This window comes from Limulus polyphemus, unplaced genomic scaffold, assembly GCF_000517525.1.
Source record: "Limulus polyphemus unplaced genomic scaffold, Limulus_polyphemus-2.1.2 Scaffold249, whole genome shotgun sequence".
In the NCBI taxonomy this organism is placed as follows: Eukaryota; Metazoa; Arthropoda; class Merostomata; order Xiphosura; family Limulidae; genus Limulus; species Limulus polyphemus.
The window spans coordinates 183,380-196,891 of NW_013665859.1; the positions used below are offsets into that span (position 1 = coordinate 183,380).

At 34.7% G+C, this 13,512-nt stretch overlaps 1 protein-coding gene across 1 annotated transcript in view; it reads right to left on the bottom strand.

Moving 5' to 3' along the window:
• The window catches only part of LOC106478785 (sentrin-specific protease 1-like), a 55,645-nt gene extending 43,360 nt beyond the window's left edge, over window positions 1–12,285 (bottom strand). The window contains exons 1-2 of the mRNA XM_013939353.2: window positions 11,992–12,285; window positions 2,538–2,635 (exon numbers count right to left, since the gene is read on the bottom strand). Coding sequence (XP_013794807.1) covers window positions 2,538–2,635; window positions 11,992–12,095 — 202 coding nt within the window. The 5' untranslated portion in view covers window positions 12,096–12,285. The remainder of the gene's footprint in view (window positions 1–2,537; window positions 2,636–11,991) is intronic.
• Window positions 12,286–13,512: the final 1,227 nt, after the last annotated feature.

Below are 13,512 nucleotides of genomic sequence, written 5' to 3' on the forward strand. Positions count from 1 at the left end.
TCCAACATTGAGAAAGTGGAGGGGCCAGTGAGGGCATTATCCATACAGAAAGCATCTGCATAGATCATGGATGTGTCAATAGAAGACTGGCACCCTAGTGAGGGAACCGCACTACATCTAGAACAGGTATGCTCTTCACCCAGAACTTAATTCATGTTCTGTGGGTGGAATTTTACATGATTTATCATTACTATTGGCCAGGCCCCAACCCAATAGCCAAAGTTTCACTGTACAGGATTGAAATTTTAGGGTCATAGTCCATATATTCCACATTGGAGAAAGTGGAGGGGCCAGTGAGGGCATTATCCATACAGAAAGCATCTGCATAGATCATGGATGTGTCAATAGAAGACTGGCACCCTAGTGAGGGAACCGCACTACATCTAGAACAGGTATGCTCTTCACCCAGAACTTAATTCATGTTCTGTGGGTGGAATTTTACATGATTTATCATTACTATTGGCCAGGCCCCAACCCAATAGCCAAAGTTTCACTGTACAGGATTGCAATTTTAGGGTCATAGTCCATATATTCCACATTGGTGTCTAACGCAATTGGACTGCTATATACCCACACACACATACATATGAGTGGATCCCAACCTGTATTCATAGAGTGATGTGTTATGAGCCACTAGAATCACAACAAGAAGGAAAGTAACACCAAAGTCGTCAAACCTTCTCCTCAACCCAAAGACTCCGAAAGGTAACACCCCAGGCTCAGAATGATGGAATCTTGTATGCCTTACTCAACTTGAGGAAACAGAACTCATCTGGTCTGGAATTATGAACACTCATTCTCACTCCCCAATCATGTGGGCAAGGTAAATACAACTTGCCCCCGGTATTATGGGGAGGACGTGGAACAAACTGTGCTCTACCAAGGACCCGGGATGGAGGAGACAATGGGCCCTCTTCTATGAACAATGTACTGAACCAATATTGATCAAAAAAGAAGAGCCATGCTCAACCCAACCAGATAGCCAAGCGTCAAGTCTGAATGGGTATTACGAGTAGGCTCCCGCATAGGCTGGTGCCTCTCCTACTGACATCTGGTAAGGACTCCCTAGCTCCACTAGTAGAATCTGTGGAGGGGGGGTATTCTCATTGGGGAGTCCTGAGGAACAATGCTCTGAAAACAGTGCAATAGGTGAACCAAGTTCCCTAAATTTTTAAAAGCAAACCGACTCCAATTTATTCAATCCCATGATCAGCAGAGATGGGCAGGATTCCCTTATGCTTTACTCAGGATAGCCCACGAGTGGCAGTCCAACATAGTACAGTAATACCACCTGGTAAACCTCTAGGTGGTCTAATGGTGCACCTCATTTCTACAGAGCCTGTTGCAACCTATATAAAATATATTAAATTAGTGGTTGCTAGTGCAGAATTGGTTTGATAAAAGCACACCTAACTGGGCAACACTCACCACAGAGTGGGATCCTGTGAAAACAAGGTAAGGGACCCTGAAAGATAGTGATGAAAATACTCATCCCTCTGTACAATCTAGCAGATGTGGTTAAGATAGCTACAGAGGGTAGTTGAAAACCCTCAGATGAAGATATTTCCAGATCATGCAAATAATGTGAGATAAAAATATTGGGGGAGGTCCACATACCAGTCTGTATAATGTCCTCCGGCATGCAATTCAACCAGGCTGCTAAGGATATAGAAACATGACAAATTTGATTAGACATGATTCGCATAAAATGTAACAGGGGATAAATCCTGGGAAACTGAATGATCCCAATGAATAAAAAGTTTTTGTTAGCATCTCTAAATACATTGGTGCAGGAAACAAAACCTTCAAGACCCTCACTGAACATAACAAAGATCGAAATCTGATCAGTCATGAAAGTCAGAAATAGTGATCAGATGAATCAGTGAATTATATATATATCCCCTTCTCTGGCTGACAGTGTCTTAGGTAAGAAGAACCAGTCTGAGGACATAGATAGAATGATAAAGTGTCCTGTGGACAATCAGTGCAAACCACTCCGGGCACCGTTTGTTTGTGGGTCAGCAGCGACAAAAAATATACCTTCAGGTAAATGTGATACATGGCATATGAGATGAGAAAGGGCATGTAATGTAACCTTAATATACAACTGAAATGGTTGTTTGGGACAAAGGGCCCAAAGTGACTTGATAATTTCCCGGAGAGTACTGTGGTCTCAAAGAATAAAGAATATTTTGTCATGAGTATCGACATTAGTCTATAATGCCAAAAATATTGTTATAGTAAGAGTACCCAGCTGATGAAATAATGTATTCTCATCTTTATATGCAGAAATGTAAAAAATACATATTTAATTAGTTTTACTGATTGCCAGGTTGATTTTTAGTTTTTTTCTAAGTATATAGCTTACTCTGATCAGAAGTTAATCTTAATTATTTTGAAACTGGGGATGGCTAGCTCAGATAACCATTGTGTTACATTGTATGAATCTTCAAATCGATTAAATTAATGATAGATCAAGCACAATAATCAGAAGAAAAAGGATTAATTTCATACACGTTTATTATGTTTATCATTACCATTGGTGAATGAAACACAACTGTTGCTCCCAACTTTTCTTTGCTTGGCTGGGCTGCTACCAAATGTTGGTTCAAGTTCACTGCTTACTTCACAATCACTGAAAGACAGGTGAAAATTAGTAAAACAGGAAATCAAAGATAAATTATATGTTTTGAAAATGATATAATACCCTTTGAACCTCATATTTTTCAAAATCCTCACATATTAGTCTAAATTTGATCACTTAAATGAACTTCTTAAAGACTTTCCAAATAATTTAAAACAAGTTTTGGTGTTTTTAACAAATAATTTAACATACAAAAAGGCATATATTTTTATATATATATATATATGCAAAGATTTGAACACTTTGTATGTTGTGGTACAATTTGATCTGTTCGTTCGTTTCTATCATAAAAATTAATTTAGAACTTCTCCAAAAAAACTGCAATTTACTTTAGATTATCTTATATATAGCCCACCTCTATACCTTATTCCTAATTTCAAAATCTATATAAATAGAACACTGAACATTATATTTTTCAACATAACTAAAAATTTATCAGTAGGCTTCTGTGTTTCTCACTAACCTTCTTTACTTTATGATGCAAATATCTTTTTTTAGATCTAGAAGTACGTCCTTTCCAGATTTACATACCTCAGGTACACCTTAATATCACTAAAAAAAACTGCTCTCACATAACCATATTTCTAACCACATCTAACTAATGCAATCTACTCACCATAGCTTTAAGTTTGATATATTCTAATAGTTTGTAGTGTGAATTGTATTACATTTACACTTTGTCTTCATTTCAAAAATCTCACTCTTTGGTCTTTTATTTTGTGAATCTGGTTCCCAACTATCAAAGTTAGTAGTGCACAAATTATATTTAACATTTCTTACAGTACATTTATATCACATATATATTGTGCAAGGACATTCTTCACATATGCTCAATATTTAATGTAAGAAACATCGAGTGGGACTTCTGTGTCTCTTTCATCAACCATTTACACTGAAACTGAGCAAAAAGACTGAAACACAACAAAATATACAGTATTTCGTACTTGTGCTCTTTAAGTAGAAAATTCATCATTTCTCTTTTTCCCCAGCATATCACAACATAAAGCTTGTAAACCTTTTATATTATACACAAGTGCTTCAATATACAAAACAGTGAAAAATAATGTTTGAAAGGGTTTTATGTTTATTTTTTTTCTAAAACACAGTTTAAAATTTTTTTTTTCATTTTGACATAAATAAACATAACACTATAGATAATTGATGTGGGAAAATGAAAATAGTGAGACTTAGTATTTCAAGAAAACTGACACTGAAAGTAACATGTAGACAGAGTTTGGTAATTTTGCCAATATACTGTAAGTAGACTTGTTATAGGAATGTGAAATTTTAGTCCAAGCATCCAAAATTAGCCAGGAAATGTCGTAATGGGCTTAGATCTTTACATTATCTCCTCAGTGAATGGTCAAATGTACACACTGGACTTAAAGTTGATAAGAATGTTTGTCACAGGCCAACAGTAAATGGGTTATCGCTAAAAGCATGACTTAATCATATTATAATGCACATTCAGAGTGAGATATTAAAGATGAAGGTAAATATTAAAAAGTGAAAAATAAACAGCTTAAAGCCTGCCCTCATCATTTATTTATCAAGCCTTCCTTTAAATTTGCGGTACCCATTACATCTGAAGAGAACTCATTCCACAGATAGACCCACCTACTGAAGGGTAATTTTTGATTGCTTTGGCTGAAGATGACTTCTATCCTGTCAAAGTGTATATCTATATCCTGTTTTCCTACCATTATCACTATTAATATAAAAAAATCTGTTATATTGATAATCAATTCTCTTAAAAATCTTAAACATCTCAATCAACTCCCATTTAACTCTTTTCAACAACTTCAAAGATTGTAACCTGTCCATATGCTCAACAGTATAATACATTTCAGATATTATCCTAGTAGCCTATTTTTGAATCCTTTCCAACAATGCAATGTCCTTGTTAAGATAAGGAGCCCAATACTGAACACAATACTCCAAATGAGGCCTAACCAGTGTCCTATACAATGAAATTATAACCTCTTTAGACTGTAAGTATAACCTAAAATCCTACTTACCCTACCACTAGCAACAGCACACTGCCTGAATGGCTTAAGAAGGTGATCAACCAAAACAAAAATTAACCTTATGATTTAAGTTCTGATATCCCACATGCCTTGCTTTTCATTCATTTTGATTACAACTCATCTCCCAGTTATTCGTACAATTCACTAAATAACCTAAAGCCTTTTTTAAAGCAGCAGCATCTTCCTCACAGCAAGCAACACCCAAGACCTTAATATCATCGGCAAATTTAAGCACTTTCTTGTTCATTCCTTCATAATGTCATTAATGTAAGTCAAAAAAAGCAAAGGTCCTAACACTGAGCCCTGAGGTGCCCCACTTGACATAAATACAGTTTGACTAAGCTCAGTTTATAACAACCCTCTGCTTGCTTCCATCCAGCCCACTTATCCTCCTAACTAATACAGAACGTTTCAATAAACCTTATATGCCACCTTGTCAAATGCTTTCTGAAAATCTAGATATGGCAAACCGAAACCCTTATTCTCATCCATTATATCAGCAACCTCTTCAAGAAATATCAAATGATTAGTAAGTCAGGATTTTCCCCTAGTGAATTATCAAATAAAATTTTAAACTTTGTTAAATGACTTTGCAAAGTAGCTTTTATAAGCCTTTCTAACACTTTTACCCTCATTAATGTAAGATTAACAAGCTTATAATTACCAAGACAATTTTTAACACTTTCTTGATAAGAGGAGTAACACCAGCCATCTTTCAATCCTCTGGCACGTGCCCATTATTTAAGGACTTACAAAAAATATTAGCAAGTGGCTCACACATCTACTCCTTATCCCCTTCAAAATCCTTGGGAAAATATTATCTGGTCCAAGAGTCTTATCATTCTTTAAGCTTTCCAATTTTTTTTAACAAGCTTAAAAGTTAGCATTTTCCTAATCTGGCAATGTATTTCCAGTAGATACTCACCTCCTATTTTCCTTACACATCTGCCTATGAGATTTGCATGACACTAGCCTTGTGTTTAACATGAACTGCACTGGGCATGATTACTTCATTATGTGACAAAAGCCCTCCACCAATTGGAGGGCGACACAACCTCCATGCACAGTAACTCCCCTTATGCTCTTGCATTCATCATAACATCATTTTTTGATGAGGCAAGACAAAAAAATGTGCACCAAAAGTGGGAAGGACAGGTGGAAATGTGAAAGGAGGCAAGTATCTATCAGAAATACATTTTCAATTTAGAAAGAAATGCACGTCATCCAAGAGGGAAGCACTGTGAAGAGAAAGATATGGTATGAGAATCGATTAGGGAATACCTGAAGTAGTATGGGCATGGTCCAGCCATTATGACATTTCCTCAAGAAGAGGAAAGGGGAAGTTCACAAACAAGGGCAAAGGAACTCAAGAAAGAATCCCTTGGATCCTCAAGGACCACTAGAGGAGGCACATGTGTGTGTGTACCCAAAAGGAATGAAAAGTCTGAGAGAAGCCAGTCCCCAAAAGCAAAAGAACACCTTTGCACAGGATAAAAATAAAAGCACAAATCCTGATGACCAGATACTCCATAGTTCCCAGGCAAAGAGGAGAAGGCTGAGCTCGGTTGAGACAAGAGATAAAGAAAACACCTAAAACTACCAAATATTGAATGGGTACTTGAAAAGACACCCCCAACCAAGCAGCCTGCTGCAAAGGAATAGAGGTGGGAGAAGAGGATATCACCCGAGAATGAACCAACAGAAGTCGATCATCCAAGAAAAGGAATGACAGCCAAGCCATGAAGACGGTGAGTGAAAGCCCTTACATTACAAATGAATACAAAAAAGGCTGATGGATGCTATCTTGAAGAGAAAAGCAAGGAATTGGAAGATGCAAATCTGATGGATGGAACATACAAGAGCACTGAATTAGATGTTGGTTAGTGGAAGATAAAAAAAGAAGAGAAAGGCTTGGTACCTGGAATGAGAAGATTAGATGTAGATTGATCCAGGTGAAAAAAGGAGTCAAAAAGCAAAGTCAAGAAAGTAGAAAAAACACAAATAGATAACAAGGACTGAAGTCATACAACTTCAGTTCAGGCCTCCAGTGAGAAATATACACCACCAAAGATGTCTGGGTGAAGAAAGGTAGCCGGATGAAGACCATGTGCACAAGGAGGAAGGTGTACAGTTAAGAGGAACACAACTTGACTCAACAGCAGGGAAATAAAGAAAGAAGGAACAGAACAGAAGTACAAAAGGTTAAGATGACAAAGACAAGGGAATGAACTCTGGAACATGATGAAGTGCCTCAGACAAAAGGTGGAGGTAAGAGAGGGTGGTGAGAAAAAAGACGATGATGCAAAAACAGGGAACGAGAGTGAGAAATAGAAGGCAAGGGGCCCAATCCACAAGCAGGCTAACAGATACTAAAGACAGGGAATCTAGAAAGAAAAAGAAGAATGTCTGCAAGTCAGGACAAAAGAGTCACAAATGGGAGGGATATGTGGCATTTGGGTGTGAGAGAGAGAGACTGTTAGACAAAGGAAACAGCATAAATCTTAAAAATAAGCAAAAAGGAAAAAAATAAACCCCAAGAAGAGGATTCATGGAGTGAAGAATGAGAAATATTATAAGACACAGACAAAAGATAAGGAAGTAAACATACCTGAGAAAGAAATTCCAAGGATAAAGTCACACTTTAAATGGTAAGGCACTACACAAAGCGAATCAGATTAAATGTGTAATCCAACAGACAACTCCCGACTAAGGAGAAAGGACGGTGGCTGACAGGATAGGAGTAGGAAACCCAGTAAGCATGTGGTAATCCACATCACATTAAGCAAAGGCTGGAATGTCCCCAACATTTAACAAGCCTCCAGAAGCCGCAGTTAAAATAAGGCCTGTGTGTGTAACTTCTTACTCACACAGGACTACGTAGATGTCACCATCACTTGAGAATTCATAATAAAAATGAAAGCTTTTGAAACAGAAGCTAAAGAAAACAAAAATCAAAGTTTTGTTAACAAATGCAAATCTCATCAAAGTGAAACCAGATAAAATATGAATGCATCTGCATCATACAATGCAGAGGAAAATAATGATATTATCATGAGTATAGGTGCATAGGGGGAATTACTGTTCATAAAGATTGTGTTATCCTCATATTAGTGGAGGACTTTCATTACATGATATCACCGTGCACCAGTGTAGTTCATGTTAAACTTGTGAATTTAGGTGGGAGTTACCTCAAGGCTAGTGGCATGCAATCTCATAGGTAGAAGTATGAGAAAAGTAGCATTTCAGTGTGAAGAATTTAATTATCATTGCAGAATTAATGCAATCATCTTGTTTTCATCTACCAAATGTTCAGGGTGAAGAATATTGCTTATATCTTCATTAGTAAAATTGGAAGAAAATTTAAAATTCAGTATCTCCTCTCATCATCTCTCAAAGACCCTACCCCCATCCTCACATTTTGTTTACCTGTAGTAAGGCCTTAATGTATTTAAAAGAATCCTTACTATTAATATCTATATTTTCAACCAATCTTTTTTCGTATACCCTTTTTTGATTGCCTAACATCCTGTTTAACTAACTTTCTTGATCTTCTATAATCCTTTAAGTCTCCTTTCAGAGCAAACAATTTAAACTTCTTGAATTTATTATGCTTTTTTTATTTTCTCTTTTAAACTTGTGAACTATTCTGGTTTTGTATTTGCAACTACTCTTTTCTTTCTGTAAGGAACATGTGTATCTTTAATATTTAAAAAAATGTCCACATTTGATCAGTATCTCCAATTAATTCAGTTGCTCAATTTACCAGGTTTTATTAAATTTACTAAAAAAGACTATTTGTTTATATGTTTTATGTTCAACTTGGAGACCAAGTCCTAAACGGTTGAAGAGACACCTTACATTTTTAATAAATGGTAAATGTACAGTTTTCAAAAATATGAAAATTACTGCTAAAATGATATAGTATGATACCAAAATAAATAAAGCATGATTAAAAAAGCCATAGCTGAGGCAATGATGGACTTTAAAAGGTTGTTAGCTTGTAATAAATTCAGTTTAAAGAGTTTTATGGTTAGGTCAAGAGCAAAACATTAAGTCAAAGAAAATATTGTACATGTAACAGGTTTAAATAGAACCATTATTGATGAGTAGAACTGAGCAATTATTTTGAATAGAATAATTTGTATAATCAATCACCTATGAGCATCGATTAAATCAACTGTCAACAAGATAATCAACTAATTGAAATTGTTCCCAATTGTTACACTTTTTATTATTCCAACCATCCAAATAATCGATATACTTCCATTATGATTTCTCATTATTATGTTTGATTAATTTAAAGTTGTTGAGCTTAATCAATTAGTGTCACAACTCATAAAAATAATCAATTAATTGAAGTAGTTATTGAAAAAACTAATTTCAATTATTCCAACTATTCAAGCCTCATGTGAAACTAACCAAGTAGTTTCATGTAACTGATTAGTGAGCACAATGATTAATCAATTATCAAATTCCACTAATCCTCCAGCTCTATAAAGAAAAAATATGTCTCAAGTGTTATATTTTTCCCTAGTATTTTTGTTAATGAAGAAGATAATGAGATGCATAGTAAAACAAGGAGTCTGTTGGTCCATCACTGCTGTCCCATTCACTTAAAAAAAATAGCTCTGATAATTTAAATATTTATCAAACTTTCCCTTAAGCTCTCTTAAATTTATCACACTCACCATATATAAAGGCAACCAATTCCAAAGACAACCATCCTGTTAGAAATGTAAGATTGTAATCTGAAGATGACTCGTACTCTATAAATTTTATATTGGTGTTCACTTGTCCTACCATTCTCACCATTAAGTACTAGGAGGTGACGAAACACTGATACTGTCAATTCCCTTAACCACAACACCTCAATCAGATCCTAACTCTTTTTTTTCTCAAGAGAAAACAATTTCAGAGATCTTAATCCTTCCTTTTGTTACAACCCTTTCTATCCCAGGTATCATCCTAGTAACTCTCCTACAAACCCATAACCATATACATATGGCTGGGTCAAAGTGAACATGTCATGACTTTTTAGTTACATTCAAAATTTAATCAAGCAACTTTACCATCAATATATGTTAATAAAACAATTTTTTATTCTCTAGGTGTTAATTTTTAAATTTCAAAAAAACATGTTTGAAAACATTCTCAACCTTCACTTTGTGTCACATAGGGAATCTGTACTATAAATCCTTCCTTTTAGATTTTCAATAATATGGCTTTCAGTGTCCATCCAATTAGAAACACAAACTATACACAATTACAAGCAATAATATAAATTTACACCTCCTATCTCCTTGATTTGCTGAGATATAAATAAATTTGTCAAACCCACCAGATAAGTCCTATAAGTCTGTCCTGTCTTTCAAGGCAGTTTATGTATATATTATCTCTACATGACTAATGGACATGCTTATAACTACTAGAAAGAGAAAACTGTACTCTACATACACATTACTACAGTTGTTTCTTTTTTGGCAAGCATATATAAACAGTTGGCCTCAGATTCTTTGTCTGTGATTGTTGTTTTTCAACTCCGAGTTGCTGGTGGCATTTTTATTAACATATTCATAGCTTACTTTGAAACATAGATAAATTATAGTAGTTTGGGGACCTTTGACTCTAGTGATCTGATACACATTTTGTCCTCTTAAAATTTATGGTACAATGAATAGTTTTTTGGAAATCCAAATTCAATGTTCAACAAGACTTACCAAGAAGTCTATTCAAGTGAAAAAACTGCCTTAATTTTATGTGAGCACTAAACATAGTTTATTTGTGTATCTTTTATATATTGTTACATACTTTTTAAAAAAAGAAACAAAAAAGTAAAGTACAAAAGTTTGTTAAGTTACATAATAAAACTTAAATAATAAAATGCTTAAAATTTCATAGGCTAAGTTGAAAGGGAAGGCAAGCTTGTGGGTATATACATGACTGAAACTTCTGTCATTTGCTTATCCTAAGCTCTACCAGAAACATGGGGTTACACAGTAAGTTAGGTTTTTGCATAACTAGAGAAAAACTCAGTAGGTGAATTAAAAATTGGCTTGTAGGTAGAAAATAAAGGTTTGTGGTAAATGATCATTTTGATTGGAAAAATGCATCTAGTGGAGTCACTCAAGGGTTTTTCTTGGACCATTATTATTATCTATGCCAATGTTGTGGACTACTGTACAAGGAGTAAATTTCTAAACTTGATGGCCAAAAATAAGTAAGTATAAGCTGTGGAAGCACAAGTCCAGGCTGATTAAGAAAAAATATTGTTATCTGTTATCATTTCAACTTGTGGAATGGCTTACCACAAGATGTATTGTGTGCTGACAATTTGAACCCCTTTAAGTTTTTATCCTTAGTATGACCTGGCTTCTTTATTGAGTAACCTATATGGGCCTTCTATCACTTAGTATTTTTTTTATACTTTAATTTTCTTTCCCCATGTATACAACATGGAACATTTATTTGCATTCTGAAGGTTTTCATGCTTCAGCCTTCATACCTGTTATCAACACAGGTACTGTAATCAATGTAATGTAACATACACTAGACATCAATTCTATGCTGGGCACAGAAAATCATGAAATGCTAACTACTATTATTAGTAATGACTTAAAGTTAAATTAAACCTCATAAGTAACTGATTCTAATGTGTATTTAAAATTATAAATCAACAATTTGTACAAGGCTACGTGTTCAAAAAGAAAAAGGTAGGCTCATAACATTAACAGCCACAGAATTTTCATATTCATAAGACTAAACTTCAGCCTTACAAGTTTTGTCTTAAGTTAAGCCTATTAATATAAACAATGTTTACAACTGTTCTACTTTACAACTAACAGTAACAAGTTTGTACAGCTCACACTCACCTTGGCTCAGACTCAAGTTATATAAACAAAATGTTTACTAAATTTAGCCTATTTTAGGTATTTATTACCTAATGTTTTGTCAATGTATTTTTTCGTAACATAGTAGTTAGTACTTTACTCTGTCTTTAGACTTCAGTAAACTTTACTTCAGCAAGCTGTGACAGTCTAACGGTCTTTTCTACCGTTTTTTCTAACCATAGAGTTGTAGCTTTAAACATGCAACTCTATAGCTGTAATGTACTATGTAGTAATTATAATATTATTATAAGTATATAACATTAATACCATGTCACTGCTCGTGACAAGTCTGGAGTGTAACGAATAACTAACTTAAACTTTTAAAGTTAAAACAAAAAAGAAGTAAAAATTAAAGTATACTAATGACTACTGTACAGTACAGGTTCAATGTGAACTTTACTGTCTTTAGTTCAAGAATCATATATATATATACCTTAGATTGAGAAATCTCTTTCTCACGTTTGTCTGACCAGTAGTTTTTTCTTCATTTCTAGATCCTATAATTTTTTTTAAACTGGAAGATAACATCAGTGACATGTAAGGATATGATTAGGCTTAACTTTCAGGTAGATCCGCACACAAGCCCAACTAGTTATCATTTGCATTACTACGACTATGTGACAAAAAAGCTACTTTCTCATACTTAGTTTACAACCACACTGAACATGTTTACTTGTTCCCTAGCAAAGATGATGACTTTATCCGCAAATGACCACCACGAACAATTGTTATTACTGGTCTATTGATAAAGTGAAAAAGTTGAAAATGTCAGTATGAATATTACCATGTTTCTTTATTATTATATGTATAAAGTTTAAGCTTCGGAAACCCATATTCAAACTTTTGTAAACTATCAAATTCAAATTAGAAATACATATTAGTTGTGAAAAACAAAAAATCTGCAATGTATTAATTAATTGACTCTTTGTTGTTAAAGTCACTTAAACACAAAGCTACACGAAGAATTATCTATGGTTTGCCCAAAACGGGTAACAAAACTAAATTTTAGCCTTCAAGCCCTCGGGCTTACCGCTGCGCTAAGGGAGCAATTTACAAATTGTAATAAGAATAAACAAAAATATTTTAGAATTTTATCTTATTAAATATGTTCATATCATTACAGGATTATGGTTTTTGTTTATGTAAGTGTGCGAAGCTGCAAATAAGCTAACTGCACAATGACCATGGCAGGGGTCCCTGAATTTTAGTTGATAGTCATAAAGCTTTGTTTTGGTAGAATGCGAAAGATAACTGGTACTATTTGCCTATTATGAGAAAACATATTCAGGATACTGTGGTCCTCAGTAGGTCCGCTCGACTTCCGGTGGTGGACAGGGTGCAGATAGCCCATTGTGTAGCTTTACGCTAAAACACAACAAATTAAACCGAACAAACCAGGACATTGTGGAAAAGTTTGATAGCTGAATCCAAATAGGATATTTCTATCATATATCTGAACAAATTGGAGATTTGGCTAATATATCCGTAGCACCAGCAAAAACAAATTGAATAATGTGATTTCCAAACAATTAAAATATCAACATTTACAGCATATTATGAAACTAATAAACTCACAAAGTTATTGTTGCGTCAGCGAGTCACATGACCACCGAGACGCCACGTTTCTAGAACTATCCTGTACTTTGGCGAATGCTCTAGTAATTACTAGATATAGGGTAGGCTGGTATATAAAAGAGGGGAATGTAATGTGTGGGTAGATAGTGAGTAATTGAACTGCAGTCAGAGAGCACGAGAGACGTTACAGCGTTTGTTTAGCGCGATTGTTGAAGTTGAGTGTATCGGTAAAGTTATATTCGGAAAGAATAAACTAGTTTTATTAAGAAAGGACTTGTGTCGCTTAAGTTTCGTCGGAACGAAGTTACGAAAAATCAATCAACACAAACGGAGACGTAACAAATTGGTGTCAGAGAGTGGGATAGAAAAAAAAGAGAAG